The 20,447-nt window shown below is 34.5% G+C and overlaps 3 protein-coding genes across 5 annotated transcripts in view; 2 read left to right on the top strand and 1 right to left on the bottom strand.

Annotated features, from left to right (window-relative positions):
- The first annotated feature begins 106 nt into the window (after nt 1–106).
- LOC136807542 (uncharacterized) lies at nt 107–2,121 on the top strand. The gene is made up of 4 exons (XM_067064125.1): nt 107–258; nt 779–857; nt 1,307–1,490; nt 1,832–2,121. Exons 1-4 carry the CDS (start codon nt 171–173, stop codon nt 2,045–2,047), a joined length of 567 nt encoding a protein of 188 aa, XP_066920226.1. The 5' UTR covers nt 107–170; the 3' UTR covers nt 2,048–2,121.
- Nucleotides 2,122–2,268: 147 nt separating this feature from the next.
- LOC136807541 (coiled-coil domain-containing protein 134-like) overlaps nt 2,269–20,447 on the bottom strand; it is a 32,902-nt gene continuing 14,723 nt past the window's right edge. The window contains exons 7-8 of one of the 2 annotated variants that reach the window (XM_067064123.1): nt 20,072–20,220; nt 2,269–2,579 (exon numbers count right to left, since the gene is read on the bottom strand). In XM_067064123.1, the coding sequence (XP_066920224.1) occupies nt 20,077–20,220 (144 nt within the window). In that variant the 3' untranslated portion in view covers nt 2,269–2,579; nt 20,072–20,076. Of the gene's footprint in view, nt 2,580–14,945; nt 15,024–20,071; nt 20,221–20,447 lie in introns of those variants that run through there. The other variant, XM_067064124.1, reaches the window with a different exon arrangement.
- On the top strand, nt 7,431–14,915 carry LOC136807540 (uncharacterized). Of its 2 annotated transcripts, none has more exons than XM_067064120.1 (4): nt 7,431–7,948; nt 10,100–10,601; nt 14,130–14,233; nt 14,694–14,915. In XM_067064120.1, the coding sequence occupies exons 1-4, from the start codon at nt 7,919–7,921 to the stop codon at nt 14,913–14,915; spliced, it is 858 nt and encodes a 285-aa protein (XP_066920221.1). In that variant the 5' UTR covers nt 7,431–7,918. The 2 variants fall into 2 exon arrangements, with proteins under 2 accessions (XP_066920221.1, XP_066920223.1); XM_067064122.1 differs by lacking the exon at nt 7,431–7,948 and adding an exon at nt 8,868–9,117.

The raw sequence follows: 20,447 nt of genomic DNA, 5'->3' as shown, positions 1-20,447 counted from the left end.
CGAAAATCAAACACAAAGCAAATGTATAAAACCTGAAGCTAAGTTGAAATTCGCTCACAGAAAACTCTACAGACTACAGAAGGAAGAAAACAACTAACGCCATTATGAATCAAATTCTACAATTACTTTGTGCTTTGGCTTTAGTACAACTGGTACGAAGCCATGGTTTTATGGTGAGTCCAGCTGCACGAAACTGTATGTGGCGTTATGGGTGGGGCACGCCCAAGAATTATGATGATAACCAGTTGTGGTGTGGAGGTAAGTCATCTAGAGAACAACTGCACCGCCTTTTTCAATGTTTTTTTTATAAACAAGGATCTCAAAATCTATTTAAAGCTAACAAAAATCCAGTCCAGGGGATTCTTAAAATTAAATAGACTAGTAAGGGCAATTTTTCAGTCCCCTTTGATAACATTTTTAGAATTTGACTTTTTTAGTTCTGTTCTTTTTCTTATATTGAAAGAATCTTTTCATACCGGGGACAACAACCTTTTAGTCGATTCTTTCAACGGCGAACGAGTACTTCAATCTATTTTCATATTTCTTATAAGAGCGTTGACACTTGAATCAAATCATCCGGAGCTTTGGTAAAAAGCTTGGAGTCGGTATTTTTACCTTTTATAACGAAGGATATAGAAATGTCTTTTGGGCCATCATGAGGGTGCATTTTTATCTCTCTCGTTGTCCAACAAGGAGTAAGTCAAGGAATCTAAGCAAGAATAAGTAACAAATTGATTTCGAACAATTTCTCATTTCGTCTTTTTCAAATCATTTTCAGGAGCATGGAAGATGGCAGCTCTTGGAGGAAAATGCGGCGTTTGTGGAGATACAGCGGACCAAACAAATCAACCACACGCGTGAGTAGTCTACATTTTATTTCATCATTGTGCTTTTATACTCGTGAAAGAATTCTAAATTCTTCGACTGGACTTTCCACTGTTCTGTCAACATTGCTTGTGGGGGAAAGGTTAGACAACTCTTAGCGACCGTGGTGCAGTGGTAGAGCATCCAGCTACGGTTCTCAAGGTTGTGTGTTCAACCCCCAGCCGGGTCACACCAAAGATTCTCAAAATAGTACTTGATGCCTCTCTGATTGATGCTCAGCAATTAAGAGAAGGATCAAGGGTAAGTGGAGAAATCCAGGGAGAAAGAGTGTCGCCCTCCCCTACCTTCGGGTAGATGGATATCGAAAGAGGAGCCATCGGGTCGCCTCCGACTGCGGTCGCAGACTTACTTTACTTTACTTACAGACTCTACTCTTGTCTCGCAAAAGAAAAACAGTTAACCTTGCTTTCATATTTTCTAGTGACGGTGGACGATTCGCTAAAGGCATTATTGTCAAGAAATACCGTGCAGGACAAGTGATTGATGTGGATATCAACCTATCAACAGCCCACTATGGATATTTCGAATTCCGAATCGGACAATTTGATAACCGAAAAGTTGTCGGTGATCGATATGGAAAATTACAAGGACATTTGTTACCATTGGTAAGTTTAAAGTATCGAAACACCGTGCTGAACATCAAATTATTGCTTCTCTTCTTCCTTGAAGCCCTAGAGCCCTAGACATAAACAATCGGGGCAAAATGCTCTCAGTCTCTGATGTACTCTCCAGGGACACGTACAGACATACCAAAACAATATCTTAGAACAGTCATGATGGATAAGGATGTTAAAAGGATGATTGTTAATGCCATTATTTGGACTGTGGTCGCAACACGATGACGATGAGAAGAAGAAGAAGAAGAAGAAGCGAAATTTAAGACAAATGCAAAATCAGTATGGATACATAATCCTTGACTAATTCTTTTTCCCGTATTTCATGACAGGTGTCAGGTGGAACCCGATTCAAAGTTCCAGATAACATCCGAGGAGCTCGTTACAACATCAAATTGAGGTTACCAAGTGGTCTGAGATGTAGGCGTTGTGTTTTGCAGTGGTGGTACAAAGGTGGTAATAATTGGGGGTGTGAGAACGGAAAATGTGGCATGGGAAAAGGTGTTCAAGAGCATTTCGTTAATTGTGCGGATGTCAGTGTACAATAGAGAGAATATGTAGTTTGTAGTTGTTGAGAAGTATTTTGAATAAATTTGATCGAAAAATATCACGACTTTTTTAAGAGGTACTCGATAGGTTATCTTATTCACCGAAAATGGCATAAAAGCTAAAAATTGATACCTAACTTTGGTAGTCGAAACAAGAGCCAAGATTTTAAGCTAGCTCTGGTGTATTGTTAGGCCTGAATGAAATCTTCCAAGTGAAAATATGATTTTACTGATAAATATTTCGGTCAAAACATCCCTATAAATATTCTACATCGTGTTGTAATAAAAATTTTGACATCCTATAATTCCGTTAAAAAATGTTCCGAAAAAAAATCCTTAAAAAGTGATAAAAAGTCATAATACAAAATGTTTCGTTTGAAAATTGTCTGTTTTTGTTTTACAGTGTATTTCCCAGATCAAAAGATAGAATGACCCGGTTTTATCTTCGTTTCAAATCTAAAAAACTGTTTGACTTACAGTAGTCTATCCAATGTTGAAATCTTCAGCGGCAACGATTAAAAATGTGATGTTCCTAGAAAAAGAAGAAGGGATTTATTTGTTTTCACTAAGGAAAAAATATTGGACCCCATCCCCAGGCCGAGTCGATGAGACTTCAAAATTTGACCCATTTGGCTCATTTCACTCAACAAAAATTCTTACCAAATTTGCGAAAAAAATGGATTCTGAACGAGACTGAAGTTGTCTGAAAGGACCAGCTGTATATCACCATACTCTTTTTGTCTAAGAACCCAAACCCAACCGTATTAATCTGGACTATCAAATTAACCAGAATTAAATGAAAAGCGGGAAATAGAAAAACTATAAAGATGAAGATTTTTTCTCCCTAAAGTGCTTAGTTCCTCCGAAGGTATGACACGTAAGATTAAATTTATACTTTTGACAGTAATACTTAGCGAGATTTCTTATCTCAAAACTGCGTTTTTAATGAGCGAGTTGACTTTAGATGATGATCAAATGGTCCTGACGCAATTCCTAATTCAAGCATGATGACTCGAAAACCAAATTTTCTTGACGAGTCATTTTGGGTGGAAGTATGCATAGCTTCATATGGTTATGTGATTCAGGCTTAAAAAACATTTTTAATGATATTTCACAATAAAAGAACATTCTAATCGCAGTGGTTCCTGGTCGGTATAGTAAGTATATACTCTCTAATTTGAATCTCTGTAATTCAAATAGTTCTGTAATTCGAACTAAAACACAGTTTCTTAAGCTGGATCCAGTCCGAAAAAAATGTCTGTCCCTTGAAAATCGAATCACGGGGAGTTGACTATATATCCAATGGGGACAGAATCCTCAAGCCATTTTCAGGTGGTTTTTCAAAAATATGTTACTTTTGACCTAACCCTCTATAAGGCAAAAAGAAATTTTGTACTATATGTTATCGAAGGATTGAAAATCCTCAGAAGATAAAGAAAAATTATGTTAAAGAGGTGCGCAGCCCAAGGATCTTCGGACATTCAAAGGCCAACGAAGGACAATGTGTCAAGGAAAAATTGAAGTTGTCAAAACTAAAAGAGGAGTTCAGAATCATACACTGGGCTAAATAAATTCCCACTAAAGCAAAAAATAACTTAAATTCAAGAATGCGTCAAAAAATTAGTGATCAATTAAAACATTTTTTCAATTAGTCTTCCTTTAGAAGCTTCGCATTGGTATTGCTACATACCCAGAACTGCAGGTTTGAGGAAGTCACCTAATTAGGAAAAAATCTATGCGTAGTGTAGTGATTGTATAAACAGATAAGATATCATTCACATTTTGTTAGAAACAGTTGTCATGTCCTTTAACTATTTTCAATAGTCAGAAGCTGAGAATTTAGATGTAGCAATACCTCCAAGGATAGGCACTTTGAAGAAAGGTTCATGCATGATTATGAGAATTTTCACGCTAGTTTTTAGACTTTTTTTGCAGACAAAAGAGAGTGATAAGTTCAACTAACTGAAGAAACCTCAATGTACCATTTTCAAAAACAAGGAAGAAAAAAGCGGGAAGCAGTGTATGCAATCAATGTAATGAATTTAAAGGAAGCATTTATAACCTATCAATCAATTTACATCAAGTTGAATGAAAGTGATATAAAAGCGAGTTGTTAATGTTCCTGGATACTGAATAAAATAATTTCGAATATAGCAACTACTATATTTATCATCACCAGGAAAACAAAGGACTTTGAAACCCATTGTTCTCATATTGTTGTTGTACTCTTATGACGGATAGGAATGTTGGAAGATTGATTAATTGATGTAGATTCTTGTCCAGCAAAAAATGGACACAGCTTTGACAAGCCTATTCTCTGTTCAAAGTTTCTGTATTTAACATTTCAAAGACCTCCTTAGCATCGAGGCTGGGTTGAACGAACATAGGTTAAACTTTCTTTTCAAAAAATTTCAACACGTTGTATGAGGACTTTTATAGAGATGATCTTCATCGATAACTACAAACACAAAAGAAAACTGACGGAAAAAAATGCGGATACAGGAAACTACAGACACAAAAAATCCGGAAATAAATGCACGGAAATATTGATTAACCGGCGGAATTAAAAATCAACAACATTGAAAAATAATCCTACTGAAACTTTCTTGTTCCAATTATTCAATAAAATGAAAAGTCATTAAAGATGGAATTAAGTTAAAAAGTACAGATCATGATTTTAATTGCAACAGTATTTATCACTTGTTTTTATAATGGCGGAATAAAGTAATTTCCTTCCTAGACTTTCTTCACAACCATTTAAGATTTTTTTATTAAGGATGAGGCATTCACTTGGTCTGTGTACTGAGAAGAACCGAATAAGTATATTTCTTTCGTTTTTCGATAGAAATAAACACAGGACAATGTAATGGGCTTTTCCAGATATTGCCCGCCCCCGCCCTCTGTCGATGATATTCATTTTTTTAGTCCCACAGCCCCCCCCCCTGGATGTCTGGCTTAAAAATAAACACCCCCTGGATATCCAGTGGATAGAAGGGTCGGAGATATCCATGCATTGTCCTGTACCCCCTGGATATCCTCTCTTGTCCATTTCCCTAACCCCCTGGACATCCTCTTTTATAATGTCCTACCCCTGGATATCAAAATAGCAAAAGAGCCCCTGGAGGTCCTCGACGGAAAAGCCCAATTGTAGAGATTTGTAGGAGGATTTCACTTTCACAACATTGTCTCAGTGTTGACCTGGTTTGAATGAAAAGGAGAGGTCACTTCAAAAGGGATGAACAATCACCTACTTTTAAGGGGGGAGCAGGGTTCATGGTTGGCGGAGAAGTGAAATCGGTCCTTTTTTGGGTTCTCTGACGGAGACGGAAAATTAGACAATTTTAGTGCGGAAAAATGGAATTTAGCAAAAAAATTTGCGGAATTTCGGAATTGGCAAAAAATATCTTGAATTTTTGGCGGAATTACGGATTCGGGTACCCCCTAAACCCCCCCCCCCCCTTTTAATGGGTAGGGACGAGAGTTTAATAAAATCTTCGGATGGGGATGGAATTTTATGGGTATTTCTTAACCAGAACAAAATTATAGCTGATTTCTCAGGTTGACACAGGCTTTTTCAATCACCAACAATCAAATACAAAATATGCCTAATTAAAAGTTCGTCATCACTGCAGCAGTAGGAATTAGCCCCAACTAAGAGAAAAACAACAACGAATGACCTACGGACTGCAACAAAAAACAACAATAAAATTAGTTCCATAATTTAATTAAAAATTCTAAAATATCATGCATATACTTACATCAAAACATAGGCTCAAAAATGCTGGCGTAGATTACCCCTCAACTAAACATTACATCATGTAATTGTCGCCATTAAAGTTCGCTGAGACTGTTATATTTCGGTGTTAATTAACGAACCGGTGAGCATTTTAGTAATAAACTCGTTCTATTACTGTAGGACTAAAAAAGAAATACCACGTCTTGGGTTTCATCAATGGGGGAAAAATATATTCGGTATGAGAAGAATTCAACCGCATACCTCTAAATATGCTGACATTGAGGATTCCTCAGATTAATTTTTCACTGTTTCGAGAAAACAGGATGAAAGCTATAAAGTGACGTCACTGTTTCATCATACAGAGAAGTGACGTAAAAAAGCTCCACCTAACAAAACGAGTCAAGACCGATTGCATCAGAGATTTTCATGTGACAAAAAATATCAAAGTTGGCAATGAAACGAGGATCTTTTTGTGAGAACAGTTTTAAAGAAAATCAAGCTCAATCCCGACTAAATTTTAAGACAAAAAGAAAGCTTGGAGCCCCAGATTTCAGAGCTGGTTATGATAATTGCTGAAGGATGTTATCATAAAAAGACAAAATCAAGTTTGAAAGTCACGAGAAATTAAGAACAGAAGTGCCTCTGCTCAGTCAGGACTCACTGTTTCTTATAAAAATGGCGTGTAATACAGATATCTGTCAAAGAAAGTTTCCATAAAGTGACAGCTACTAAAAAAAAGTTTTGACGGCTTTGAATGATTCTGATCGAAAAACCCTGCCTTAAAATTTTAAATCACTTTTTACACTTTGACAAATTGTCACAACGGCAATATTTACAGCTTTTGAATATTTTCAGATGGATTTTCACCGAGGAAATGTTTAGATTAATGCAATCATTGAAGTATTTATATATTATAAAGTGGCGTTGAATTTTATTAGCCTATGTTGCTACCTTTTCGTCAACATCTGACTTGAATTTCGTCTTAAGATTATTCTTTGTCTAATTCAATTTTCAAGAAATAAAGCGAATTATTGTCACTTGCCAATTTTTTGAAAAGTTTTTAAATGATACAAATCGTATCACATCATTATGCCTGAATCAGCATTCCAAGACTTCCTCACAAAATAAATCCAAAATTGGAATTCCTTTAAAATGCTTAACATTTGATCCTAATCTTTTAAAACAAATTCTTTGGGAACCCATTATGCCCACATCAGTAGGTTCCTAACATACGTTTTCACAAATAGAGAAGCAAAGGGGAGGTGAGTAACTAGACTATATGCACCAACCATCAATTTATAAAAAAAAAATCATATATTTCCTGTCCTACAATTGTCTCATATCCTTCTCTAACTATAATTTTAAATCGAGTTAAAATTTCTACATTTTTCGTCAGTTATAGATCTGAACATGTAGATAGGGTTTTAAAATCAATTGTATTTGATGGGATACCATCACAAATGAAAGGGATTTTTTGAAAGATAAAATGGTGTCACTGGATAATACAAACTTTTTTTGTGAATAAGAGAAAGGATTTTTTTTTACTTCTTTCTTTTTGTAAATGTAGTTTTTTTATACAATATAGTAAGCATCCTGACTTCAGGAAATGATCAAAGGTATTTTCTATAGAGAATAACTATTTCAGATGCTTACAAGGAAAGGCTGAATCTACATAAGCTTGACAGGCTACTCTACTCTTACTACTAAAAAAAGACGTTTTTATATTAATTAACACTAACACAAGAGACAAGAGAAAGGAATAAGAAAGGAAAGAAAAAGATCTATTGTCATTCGATTGTGTGATTGATACAGCCGTTAGTTGGTTGGTTGGCTGGCTGGTTAAGACTTTACTGTGGTGGTTCACATCACATCACATCACATCACATCACGAATAACAGTGAATATATCAATTGCGTCATTTGATAGATGGACATTGATAAGAATGATAGAGAAGCAGTATAATTGGTTAAATGAAAAGAAAACTGAAAAGCATCAATACCAAGACCAAAGAAGGAGACATTTACAAGAACTGAAAAACGAAACAGATTATCAGATTGAAGATTATTTGGGAATTGTTAAAGATTGCATTGATTTTTAGCAAGCGTAGATAGACAATCTTTTTTGATTTCTTAAACATGCGATATCCTTATTCGCTACTTAAAGCGGTAAGTCCATTCAAAATATCAGACAGTAAAGTGTCCGGCATTATCAATTTGTTTTTTTATTGTTGGGTTCAAAACTAATGGCGAGCCATGGTTACATTTTCAAGGTTGATACATTTCAGCAACAGGAATCGAGAATTGAAATAAAATAATTTTGATATTTATGCTGGTTAGCATTGCTTTGTTGGTTTAAAGTATTGGGGTAACATTATAGCATCCTATAACGCTGGCGATTGTTTTCTTTAGGCGCTTACGTAAACGGTCGGTAATGTCGACGGATGATACCTCAAGTAATACCTTACACGTGTCTAGACGACAAATAATGTTTAAGAATCTCCATTTATTACAGTAAAATGTTTTTTAATGAATAATCGAATCTTAAATTTGTTTTGTGCAACAGACCTACAACACAAATCTTGTCAGAATTCCAGAGTGACCTGATTTCTATAGATACAAGAAAGAGAAAGTTTTCATTCTGATATTATTTTTGATCGCGTGAGAAATCAAGACCTCAGGCGTAATTATTTCTTTTCATAGTTGCTCCGTATCTAGAATACACAAATAAAGATGCCTGAAAGATATGGCACATCTAAATGTTGTGCTTTATGAGAAATTAAATGAATACGGATCACTGACTGATTATGTGCTAAGCGATTGCCTAACAGATAGGCAGTGATAGACGCGAAGAGACGTCGAAATTAAAAAAAATCCTTATCCATCATTAAGTATTGAAATGAATACAAGAAAAAAAGCCATTATTAAATGCTTTTGATAGATGGGCGCAATTAAGGTAACAAAATTCTAAACAATACAATCCATTAAAAAACGTAAATGACATTAAGCATCTACTATCTCGTTGACCAACCAGACCGACCAACACAAAAAAATGTGTTGCTCAAGCTAATAGCGAAAAACGCAACTCAATCAGATCACTTTGAACCGTCGCGTAGTGAGGAGCTCTGTCATTTTTCTATCATTTTTGCAAAAAGAGATAAAAACGCAACGGGACAAGTAGTAAAGCTTCAGGAAATATAAGACATTTTAGATTTTTTGGGGGTTGTTTTTTCAATTTATCGATGTATTGAAAATGGTCAGCTTTGCACTTGCAGAATTAATGGCTGACTTGACATTGCTTTTGGTACCAAATCATGAACGTTAATTGGCTGCTTAATGTGAGTGAATTTGTGAGTTCATGTATGGAACACACACAGGTACTGTCGGTAAACATGGATAGGAGATTTAGAGGGTGGTCAAAGGTTTCCATGTGAAAAGTACTGTACAATCTGCTTTCCATTTCTACATATTACCGGCAGTGTGAAACTTTCCTCGAAACAACCCTTGATTAATTTTCAATGTGTTTGCGAGACTTTTTAAAGGAGGAGCATATATATGTGTTATCATTTTGCCTTGTCTGTATTCCATATTTTTGCACAAGTCAGGCGAGCGACAAGGCAAAATTTAACCGCAAATCAAAATGAGCGAATTTCATTCAGAAAATTTAATCAACTAATATGGGCCATTGGGTTGATTGTACATTCAATTGAAATGGATTAAAACGAAGCCTTCATCTTTTTTACATGATTGCAACGGAAAGAAAGAGAGAAAAAGGCACAAGAAAGGATCAGGTCGGCTTGTTAGATTGTCGACAGTTTAATCGAGCCTGTAGATTCCATTAACCAAAATGTCCTTAAGGACGGACAGACTTTGTTATAAAAGATGAAGGTTAAAATGCGATCAGCTCGACTTAACTTAATATGATGTTAAAATTCTTAAAGTTTTAAAACACTTTCATTCAACTAAATGATATCGGAAAGAAAAGTAAAAATTGAAAAAAGTTCATCAATAAAACAAATGGCGCTTGAAAAAATTCCCACTGATTAGTCGAGAAAAAAGAATTCTTCCTTGATTTCTTAACCAGCCCCTTGCTTATAGCTTTAAATTAACTATTACTCAGGTCCCTCCTCTTGGTTGATTGGCTTTTAAACTGTCTTAATTGAAAATGACCGTGTTTTCAATTGGTTCCAATAAATGTTCTTGAGAGCTTCCCCAGTAAAATGGCGTTTGAATAAACTAATTTTGCATAACTAAAATTCTACTGATATCAATATACTGTTGGACTAATTTTTTATTTTATTTTTATTTTTCCGTTCTTAGATATTCGGATTATTCATCATCACGTGTTGTTACGAGCAAAAGGCATTAAGTTTTACATACCGTAGAACCGGCAACCAACATCAACTACTACCCGACTCAACGGACGATACCCTGACAGCAAACTTAGACATTGATACAAGTGAAGACTTATCGAGTACATCATTCATAAAGAAACTCGATTCCAACATTCACGAACTCGAGAAAGACACTTCAACAAAAGATCTAGATTTAAAAGCGATGGAAAACCTCGATAAAACCGACGAATCAACGAATCAACGAAATACGCGACATAATACTGAGAAAGATCAGAACACTCAAGGCATGAGCACTAAAAAGACACGCGTTAATAAAGCAGATCGTGTTGTACCGAGCACGGTTCACGCTATCTTAAATGCACCAACGAACACAATGAGAGCTTACTTACGTTCGAAGACTGGACTCTATTTAAGGATGGGACCCAATGGTGAATTGGGTGGCACAAGAAAAATGAAAGATAAGCATGGTAAGAGAAATTTCTTTTTGCTTTCAGAATTTCGAAATGGGAGTGGGCGCTTTCACTATGTCGTAGACATACAACTTCACTTCAGACAATTAAGTATACGATGCTCTTTTTTCGACATATTGCTTAAAGAAAAACAATCGCATAACTTTACGTCATTTGGTCAACCCATGGTCTAAAGTCAGACTATTGGTTTGCACTTGAGTAAAAGTGGCCAAAATCGTATACGAATTCGAGACCTTATAGATTACGTGATAACCTGAACACACATGGCAATTTTCCAATTTCTCATCCATTTTGCAGGGAATTAAAAATCACAAGCTTTCTCAGCTATCCGTTAGCTCTTTTTATTGTAAAATAGAATCGAAAATTCACATGGGCTAGTCGCTTTATTTGAAGTGCGAGACGCCTGTTGCTAACTCCAAAAGCTTTAAACGTTGTATGCAAAGCAATGGGATTTTTTTCTTCTCTCGTTTTGTACTTGTAAAAATACCTATACGTTATGCTATAAACAGGGTTTTAATCCTAATAATCTGTCAAGATCATTCTGCTTTACAAAATTATGCTAAGAGCTCCCTTGTTTCGTCACCTTTTCTCTTTTATTATGGCTTGTTTTTCGAAGCCTTGTCCTTGTCGTAATCGCGTTTAAATTGTTGTCGATGTTATTGACAGGCGGGCGGATTCAGAGCACAAGATTCTCACATAATAAAACAAGGCGGAAGCCCCTTCTTGCTATCCTACTTTCCTGCTATGAACAAAAATAGATTGCTTTCCAGAAGGAAGAGAATTTAAGAAACTCGCTCAGTTCCAACTCAAAGTTTGGTTTCATTCCAACTAATACCATTAAAATACTCAATTATTAGGTCTCAGATTACTAATTATATTTTTATCGACCAAAATTTCATTTGCATCTTAACCATTTTTACAAATGAAAAACAACAACAACAGCATTCTGGATTACAGCAGTCTGGGAACATTGGATTAAGATAAGTTCTCATCGAATCAAAACAAGTGTATTCTTGTAAAAGGGTGTTAACCGCATAATTGAGAAAAGATATCAAATCAACAATTCTTTTTGCAATATTCATTAAATTGAATTTTAACGTCAAGCTTTCCTGGTGCGCTCCCATGCTCTTCAACTTTAAGGGTCAATAGCTGTATTGAAGGACTAAGAATTTGACAGCATCAGCTGTTTTGTAGCCATGGTTACATATTTGGATCAAACAATTAGCGAAAGGAAATTTTTGCGGTGTCATAAACTGAAAAAAATCAATTGAATCAAGTATGATAAATTTTATTCTACGCCAAATATGATAAACGAATTTACGCATCTAACTAGGTTGGGGTCAACACATGGCAATTATCAAAAGCAATAGGAGCACATTTCCAAGAGGAAGAAAGTGAAAAAAATTGGCGAATGGACTTGCTAAATTGCGCTCTATTGACGCATTAGCGAAATTTATTTCTTGGCGAACGGCTCAATTTTTGTTTTTCTCGAAACTACGTGCATTTTTTATCTTATCAGGACATTGTTTGTGAGTATTTTCTGAGTTTTTGATTACCTTTGCTATTTACTCTGATTAGGTACAGGCATTGATAACAAGATAGGAGGGTAGTTAAATTAGCGCATTTCAGTGAGAAATATTGAGATTACAAACGTTTCAACCAAAATAATGAGACATAAGAAACGAGGGGAGAAAATTACAACGCTTATAAATGCAGAACAGTGTTTAAGCGAATCAACCAAAATTAATAGACGTCAAAATCGCATTTTCTCGCTTTGATTCTCGCAGAGGCACGTTTCCGCATCAAACTGCGGGCATAAAGCGTTTAACAAGCTAACTGTGTTTCTGACTGCGCAAAATCTGCTTAAAAATCTATGCTAGTCGCGCGCACATCTTTTTATTTAACGAACCAAGGTCAAAGCTCTATATATTAAAACTTGCAATTGTTGAAATTCATTATGATAGAATCAAAAGGCGAGGGAGTTTGAAATGCGGAAATTGATCCATCGAGTCAATTCAAAATTGGAGCGAAAACGGAGATTAGTACACTTAGGCATCAACAGAGGTCGAAAAAGCCGGGTTTTTTAATGCAAAAAAAGTGTGTCAGTTTATGCAAGAGTACAAAAGCTTTATCGTTACATAATATCAACTTTCGGAATTGAAATATGAAGTAATAGGTTAAGGCGTTGCCTCTTCAAATTAGCGAGAGATTCCTTCCTGGCATTTTAAAGCAAGCTGTGAGATAGCTGAGAAAATTAGAAATAGCATAGGAACAAAGCGAATTCTGTTTTACAAATGATAAAGTGTATAAAAGTAAGAGAATGAATGAGCAAAAATTATTTATTAAAAAGTAAAAATTGCAAAATTACTACTAGGAATGAAAAGAAAAATGAACTATTTTAATTATCAGGGTTATTAGGATGCAGCCAATACTCCTGTGCTGTGCGGTAAACATCAAACAGTTTTGCATTTCGAAATAATCAAACTGCAAAAAGTAGTGCATCATTAATCATTTTATGAACATGCTACCTTGGGTTTTCTCTTTTCTCGACGCATATTTCTCGATAATGACACCCCAAGCAAGCCTTTCTTGCCTCGACGAAAATAATACATCAACATGTTAATAAATCAAAAATGGGAATATTGTAAAATGCTAAATATTTATCAATTAGAATTAAAACTTCCAGCTAAGAAAGGAAAATTTGACATACTTAATGATGAGTATTAGGCCATAAGATCACACATTTAGAATTCAAATAAAAATAGTGAGTCCCATTATTGGATATTGTCAAAATTTCAGATCTGACATCACCAATAAGCTTATCATTATCAGAAACTCAAAAAAATTCAAAATCTCTCAACTTGAAAAGTCAGATCAAATCAGGAGATAATGACAGAGGACGTTTGATAAAAAAGTGATGAGTGGAAATGTCAAATATCTGTCCATTGAAAATGACCATTAGACTATATATTTTGTCATTTTTGGAATTAATTCACAAATTTTATCTAACACAAAAATCAGCATTTTTCCCAAAGACATTTTCAACAGCGCAAGTTTATTTATTTCAGTCAGTGATAATCATCAAAACTTAATTGTGTGACGAGTGTTGACGTCAGTAGAATTTGAATTTTGCGCAATATATAAATTCCCAAAAAGATTATCCTCATTTCATGCTTTTATCGGGAAAATCCCAGAACTTTACTTCAATTAGAGCTAGAAAGGACAAGAAAAAAATCTTTAAACTGAAAAATAGATATACATAGTAGGCCAAGCTACCTGCCAGCACTGACAGTACACAAAAGGCACTGATTAAGTCCTAACAAGCAACTTTATTTTATCATTTATCGCACGTCTCCTTTTGGGATTAATCTTGACGCACTACCAGTTTTTAAGATCTAAATCGATAATGTCGTCATTTTGAAGACGACAATATATGCGCTTTTCTGAATCAACAACAAACATGTTTCTAAGACTTTCTTCTTCCTGAGACAGATAAATAATATCTTACTCATCTTTCTTCTTCAGTTATATTCGTCATTGAGAGGATGTCAAAAGACGCGGTCCGTCTGAAAGGTGAAGCCGCCAATAAATACATCTGTATCAATAAGAGGAGAAAGCTATTCACAAGGGTAAGTCGAAGGAAACTCAATTCTTTTTATTTCAGATAGAAATGTGATGCAATTACCAAAAATTACATTGCCAGGGAAAGTTTCGATAGTAAAAAGAACAAACAAGGCGTTTACAGGTTTGGAAATACCGAAAAAACGTAATGAAAAAATTAGCGCGTCATTATTTTGTAAGTTTCAAACAACAAGTATGGATTAGACATTTTCCAAAAATTAAAATGTGACTGGATTATACTAATGATTCAGAATTGCCAAGTAATATTAATGACAATAATTTCATTATAAAATACTCATTGAATATGAAAAGTCTTAATTCGATGAGACCTCATCATAAACAACAAAATTCGATTAAAATGTATTTTTTTGGTTTGGCTGACTAGGTCAATTAAGTATGTCTACTACTGAGCAGTCTTAATGTAATCAAACAACAACATTAATTTTCTTCTGTCTCTTTTTTTTTCAGGAGAAACCAAATTCCAAATGTCTGCTAAGGAGCTACTTAGAGGAAAATCATTACGAACTATTTTGGTCTTACATGTATTCTAAAAAGACTGATGGCGAGAACGGTTGGTTCTTAGCTTTAAAAAGGAACGGTAAAATCAGGAAACCAGCTAATACAAAAATCGGAGACCGACAGACTATGTTTTTCGTGCATCGAGCAGATGATATTCCAAGCGGATCTTGATTTCCAATTGGTTCATTGAGCAGAGTGAGGATTCGATGAGCTGTAATGATACGTTGCTATGAAACCAAGTGCAAGTTGTTATTTGTCAAAAATGACGTCAATGAAGATCTGATTGGTAGAAAATGATATCATTAAGTAATCCAAAATTGACTGCATATTGAATCTGGTCAAGAAACGGAAGAATGTTATCCATAGCGAAAAAGCTAGAACGGATTGGTGTGACATGAAATATTGCTCATGCCAAGAGTTAAAGTGGTTGTACCGACAATAAAAGCTAGAATGGAACGCTAGAAAGTAATAGAATTCGCAATTGTGAATCTGTATAAATATCAATGTGCCTAAAACAGACAATGCAACAATTCAAACGGTGGACCAATTCTAGCAAAATAAAAACGAAAGTGTTTTTAAAAAGGAGAATTCCATGGCTAAATTTTCCCTCTTTTGTAAAGTAAAAGTAAAGTGAAAAGATATTCCTGAAAAATTATCGATTGTATTTTTTTTATCATATTTTTGTAGCTAATGGAAGCAGAAAATTTAACAAAATAATTTATTTTATCAAGGTTTATTACAAATATTTTCGACCCACTTTATTAGGGTTTTATTTTATAACTTATTAACTTACATAATGAATCAAAATTGTGGTAAATCTTTTTCAAATTATTTTGAATGAAATTAAGTTCTTGATTCAAATTTTTATGGTCGAAAAATGGTGAGTATCTTTTTTTTGTAAAGTTTTCAGAGTTTTTTCCCGTCCTTTAAAAATGTAAATATGAAAAATATTTTATGATAAATTATGTTTAAATATAAGTTATACGTTGGAAAAGAAAATTATTAACTATGATACTCTACAAGTTTTCAAACTCTCGATCAATTTTGAATTCATCATATTTTGTTTTTTTCGATACTTATTATAAAGATGAGAATTCTACTATACGAATCTTTGATTTAGTAGTTTTATAAGAACAAATTATATAGAACAAAAGGGCATAGATGGCAAAAATATCTAGAACAAGTTATGAACATTTTAAGACTTTGTGGACACTAAAACACCTAATTTCTTAGGAAATGCAAAAAAATAGTGGTACTAGTGGTAATAAATAAGTGGTGAAAATAATAACAGTATAAGACGTTTTAGGCTTAGAACGGAAAAAAAGTTAAGAGCATCCGAAGGCTTTGAAAATCATGGTTGTTCTTATTAAAAAAACATGTAGTAGTTTTCATTATCAACGAAAAGTTAAAGACTGATATTTGAAAGAAATGTTGGGAAAGCAATGTTTCAAGCTTGTAATCTAAAAATAACCATCATTGTGGAAAGGAAAACGCCAGTTGATGGTCATATCTTCTTGCCTCTTGATTTTTTTGAATTCATGCCAAAATTTATGCTCATTTGTGACCAAAAATATCTAAAATCTACCCTCCTTCTTTTAGCGATAATGAGAAAAAGGAGGAAAATTAGAGGCGGTATTATTTGCGCTAATGACCTGATAACAATGATGTGAATATATATTTAGGAATTTTGTTTTGGTGATAAAAAACGCTAAAAAATGCAATTAGGTGTATGTTATTGAGAAGGCATGGCTTTCTAGAATACGAAGTAATAATATGTTTAAGAAAATCAGAACAGTTTTAATATTGCACAATTTCAACTTTTGGAGTACTTTTTATGGCCTATAAAAATAGAGAAGTTTTTATTAATCTGAAAAGAATCTGCCTAGAGCACGTTACCTTGAGACGGGCTTAATACTCAGTAAATGACAGAAAGAAAACGGAACTCCTCACCGGAAAATAACAAGTATTTTATATAATTCAGGTTGAAATTAAGACTTAACTAAAGATGAAAGCTTAATGTGTCTGATATATACAAATATTATCCTGCTTAATTCAAAAGACGATATTGATCTGTCAAGGCCACGATGTGGTAAATTCAAATCCGGTTCTTTTTTTATTGTCTATGACAACAATTCGGTTAGATTGCTTGTGACCTAATACGTGGCGAATAATAGCAAAAATACCTTTAGGTGGAGAATGTCTGATTGGTATTATATGGTATTCTTTAATACAACAGAGTATAACATTCTAACTTGATATCAACTGTACGTTTTAAATTATTGTAATTTTGCCTTTGCTTTGAGTCTTTGAAGTTATCTTTGAACAACGATCTGTGAAAACATACTGCGTCTCTAAATTGCATGCATTGACACATGATCACAGAACGAAGTACTATTGAGAAAAACAAGGTCCTGTTAGACATTTGTATCAGACCATCAAAATACTACACTCCCCTTCCTTTCCAAATTTCTGTGGTCAGAAAAGACATTCATTAAAATCAAAATTCCATACTAATTAAATTCAAATTAAACGAGTTAAAATAAGCGAGCAAAATTTGTTGCATACGACAAACACTGATATAGGTCATCAGATCATTATGGCTATGGCGAGTCATTAGAGACTCAATTTTAATATCATCACAAAAAATGGGGTTTCACATTTGAGCTTGGACAACATTGACTTCGCCGTGAATAAAACAGAAGGATTTAAGGACAAGAACAATAGTAGAAAGAAAAAATACTTATAGCGTTTAAAACCGTTAGTTCAGCCAACATCCATCCTTGTGGCGACTATAATATCGTAAACAACAAATTAGAAATTAAAACCACAGCATTTTAAAAATCATAGACTACACAATATCAGTGAGTACTGCATTCATATTTAACAAAATTGGAGCTATGAGATCATATCTCAATTAGATCTATTATTAAAACTTTAGGTCTATCTATGACTGATAGAGTTCCATGTTGTAGAACGAGGGCTAGAAAAGCTAATCGTACCCTCCGTCCCTACACGTTTTTTATAAGAACATTCACAACTTTGGAAGCCTTTGGATATTCTTTCCAAGTCAGAAGGGTTTTGTAGTTCAAGATTACTAAATGCATTTATTATGGTATATTAGTGTGTGATTTCAGCCATTTGTCATACACCCCGAGTAAACCCGAACCCAGCCTCTTTTCTTGCAATATTTGGTAGATATATTCCAAGTGAATTTGATAAAAGCTCCAGATTGGGAAATTTACTGCTTCTTTTGGGGTAGTAAGAGCTATCAGGATGAAAAAATAGGAGGTCGCACAAAGGTTACACCGGCATCTTCAAAAGAGATGAATGCGTATTTCAGGCAGAATCGAAAATCATAAATCAGTTTCAGCGTTGTAAACAGGAAAAGAGAAATGCCACTTTCTAATCAAAAAACGGAATGGAATGTCTTTTTTATCTGTCTTTAGGATGGATATTTTTGGATCAACCGCAGTTATTGAAAATAGGTGCCAAGATTATTTTTGTCAATAATGCACAGCCCAACATGCTAACAAAAGGAAGCTGTAAAGTCCAATCTAATGATATATTATGCACTAAAACCAAAAAATAGGTTTGATAATACAATCAATGTAAGCTTAGCAAGTGGGCAGTGGAGTATATTATATAAACTCGCTCGTACAAATCGGCGATGCATGGCTTTAAAATTTGCAAAGAATTCACCTTACGGAAAGGAAGAAAATAAATTAGTCCATTTTGACCGACCAACCAATTTACGAAAAACAAACAATCAAATTTTCTGGTCATAATCAGGAAATTCATTAAAGATCAAATGACGACCGAGTCGTCAAAACATCTAAAATTACTTCATTTTTTTCCTTCCCAAAAAGGTGTGTTTTAGCATAATTATTGCTGAGTTTTATGACCTTAATATTTGGCCTCAAGAAAGATTTATTTCTCAACCTTTATGGTATTATTTGTCACAGGTTGAATTACAGACGCCTTTATAATAAGATCAAAGTCTTCCCGCGTAGTCGTTGGTAAATTAGCATTTATTCTTGGCAAGCCATACTATAATTGGTATTAAAAGAAATTTGAATTGAAGTCGACAATTGAATAAATAGAATCAAAAGGAAGTGCTTCATGAAGAATGATCTTGAGAATACTTCATTTCCGTGGAGAATTCAGGCTATTCACCAACCGCAATATCTTCAGACAAAACGTCACTTTTACAACAGCTGAATGCTTGCAAATGATGTACCAAGTAAAAATAGAACAGAAAACTTATATTTAATCGTTCTTATCTTTTTGCAGTGGTTTATAACATACCCTGAACAGAAATTCACTGTAGCTCTAAAGATGGACATCAAACTCGGGCCTTAATGTCAACCTAGAAAAACCAGTTATCAAAAGATAGCTGGCTTGATTGGAGTGCAAAAAACCAAAATTACAACTAAATGCCTGCCAAATAAATCTTATAAAAGAAACCCATTCATTGACAACATAAGCATAAATATAATTGTCCCATAAAAACCATAATGAGGTGACGGAAATTGAATTTTAAGTGCCCCAATAGTATAAATCAAGCGAAATTTTCCTTCCTTAAAGAGCCCTCATGGAGGTGAGTAAGACATCTATTTTTGTACTATGTGTACAGGTTTCCGGTGAAATGATATCTCCAGTTTGATGGTGTCACGTACTCGCCTACTGATATAAGTAATGGCAAAGAATCCATCAATTTATTAGCGTGATGGTCAAAAAAGGATACCCAAAGGACTGTGTTTATTTGTATCTGAAGAGTGAATATTTCATTTAGTAGCCAATGGAATATTTTAAATGAAATGAAAGCACAGAGTTAGAAAAAATCAATCATCAGCATTTTTGAATCAGCACTGCAGATTGGAGAAAATTACACCATCAAAATCGCCTAATTGAGGCTCAAAATAGTTTCAAATTCGAGTAAAGAATGAAGAAAAAAATTCACAATCACATTAAATTTCTTTGTGGCAACTAAAAATAATTCAATCACTATTCATTGAAAGTAGAGTCAGGTGTTGCATGGTTAGTTTAAGATTACCCTTCACTCGTTCTTAATTATTAAGAGTTGTTCGATAGGTTGTAACCTTGGTAACAAAATGCAGTGACGGATCAGAGAAGGCTCTCAATATTATAGTAAGACTGAATATTGACTGCGCCTTCCCGTTCGAGTTTGAAAAATGGATGTCGAGAGGGGCTTCTCCTATCCGGGGCTGTTGCAATCCCCATTTGTGGAACTTTTGGCGCATGAGTTGATAGGTTATTACGTATGTATATTACGCAAAATTGAAATGAGTCATAGGTAAAACCAGTACCTCCACTATAGATCAGTTCGTCTTCCACCGCCTCCACCACCTAACTTGGGACCTTTTCTTTTCTTCCGCTTGTCTCGCTTTGCTTTCTTCGTTTGTTCTGCTTGGCGTTCTTTCTTTAATTTCTCTTTCTCTTTTCGAGCTTCTTCTTTCTGAATTGGAGTAAACAGGAAGCACGAGGGTTAATTTTCGAATGTTGAAAAATCAATGGAACATATTTCTTAATAAACCCATCGATAGTCATTTCATGGTCCAAATGAATCATGGGTAATCAGAATTGCGCCTTATAACAGCTTCCCGTTGGTTAGACGCAAGGACCAGTTAGAACAACAGAAAGTAGTTATCAGAGCACGGTGGTCCTGAATACCCTTGATTTCTT

Source organism: Clytia hemisphaerica, unplaced genomic scaffold, assembly GCF_902728285.1.
Source record: "Clytia hemisphaerica strain Z4C2 unplaced genomic scaffold, Clytia hemisphaerica genome assembly, whole genome shotgun sequence".
NCBI classification, from domain to species: domain Eukaryota; kingdom Metazoa; phylum Cnidaria; class Hydrozoa; order Leptothecata; family Clytiidae; genus Clytia; species Clytia hemisphaerica.
The sequence above is the reverse complement of the archived record's forward strand: the minus strand, read 5'-3'. Positions and strand labels throughout refer to the sequence as shown.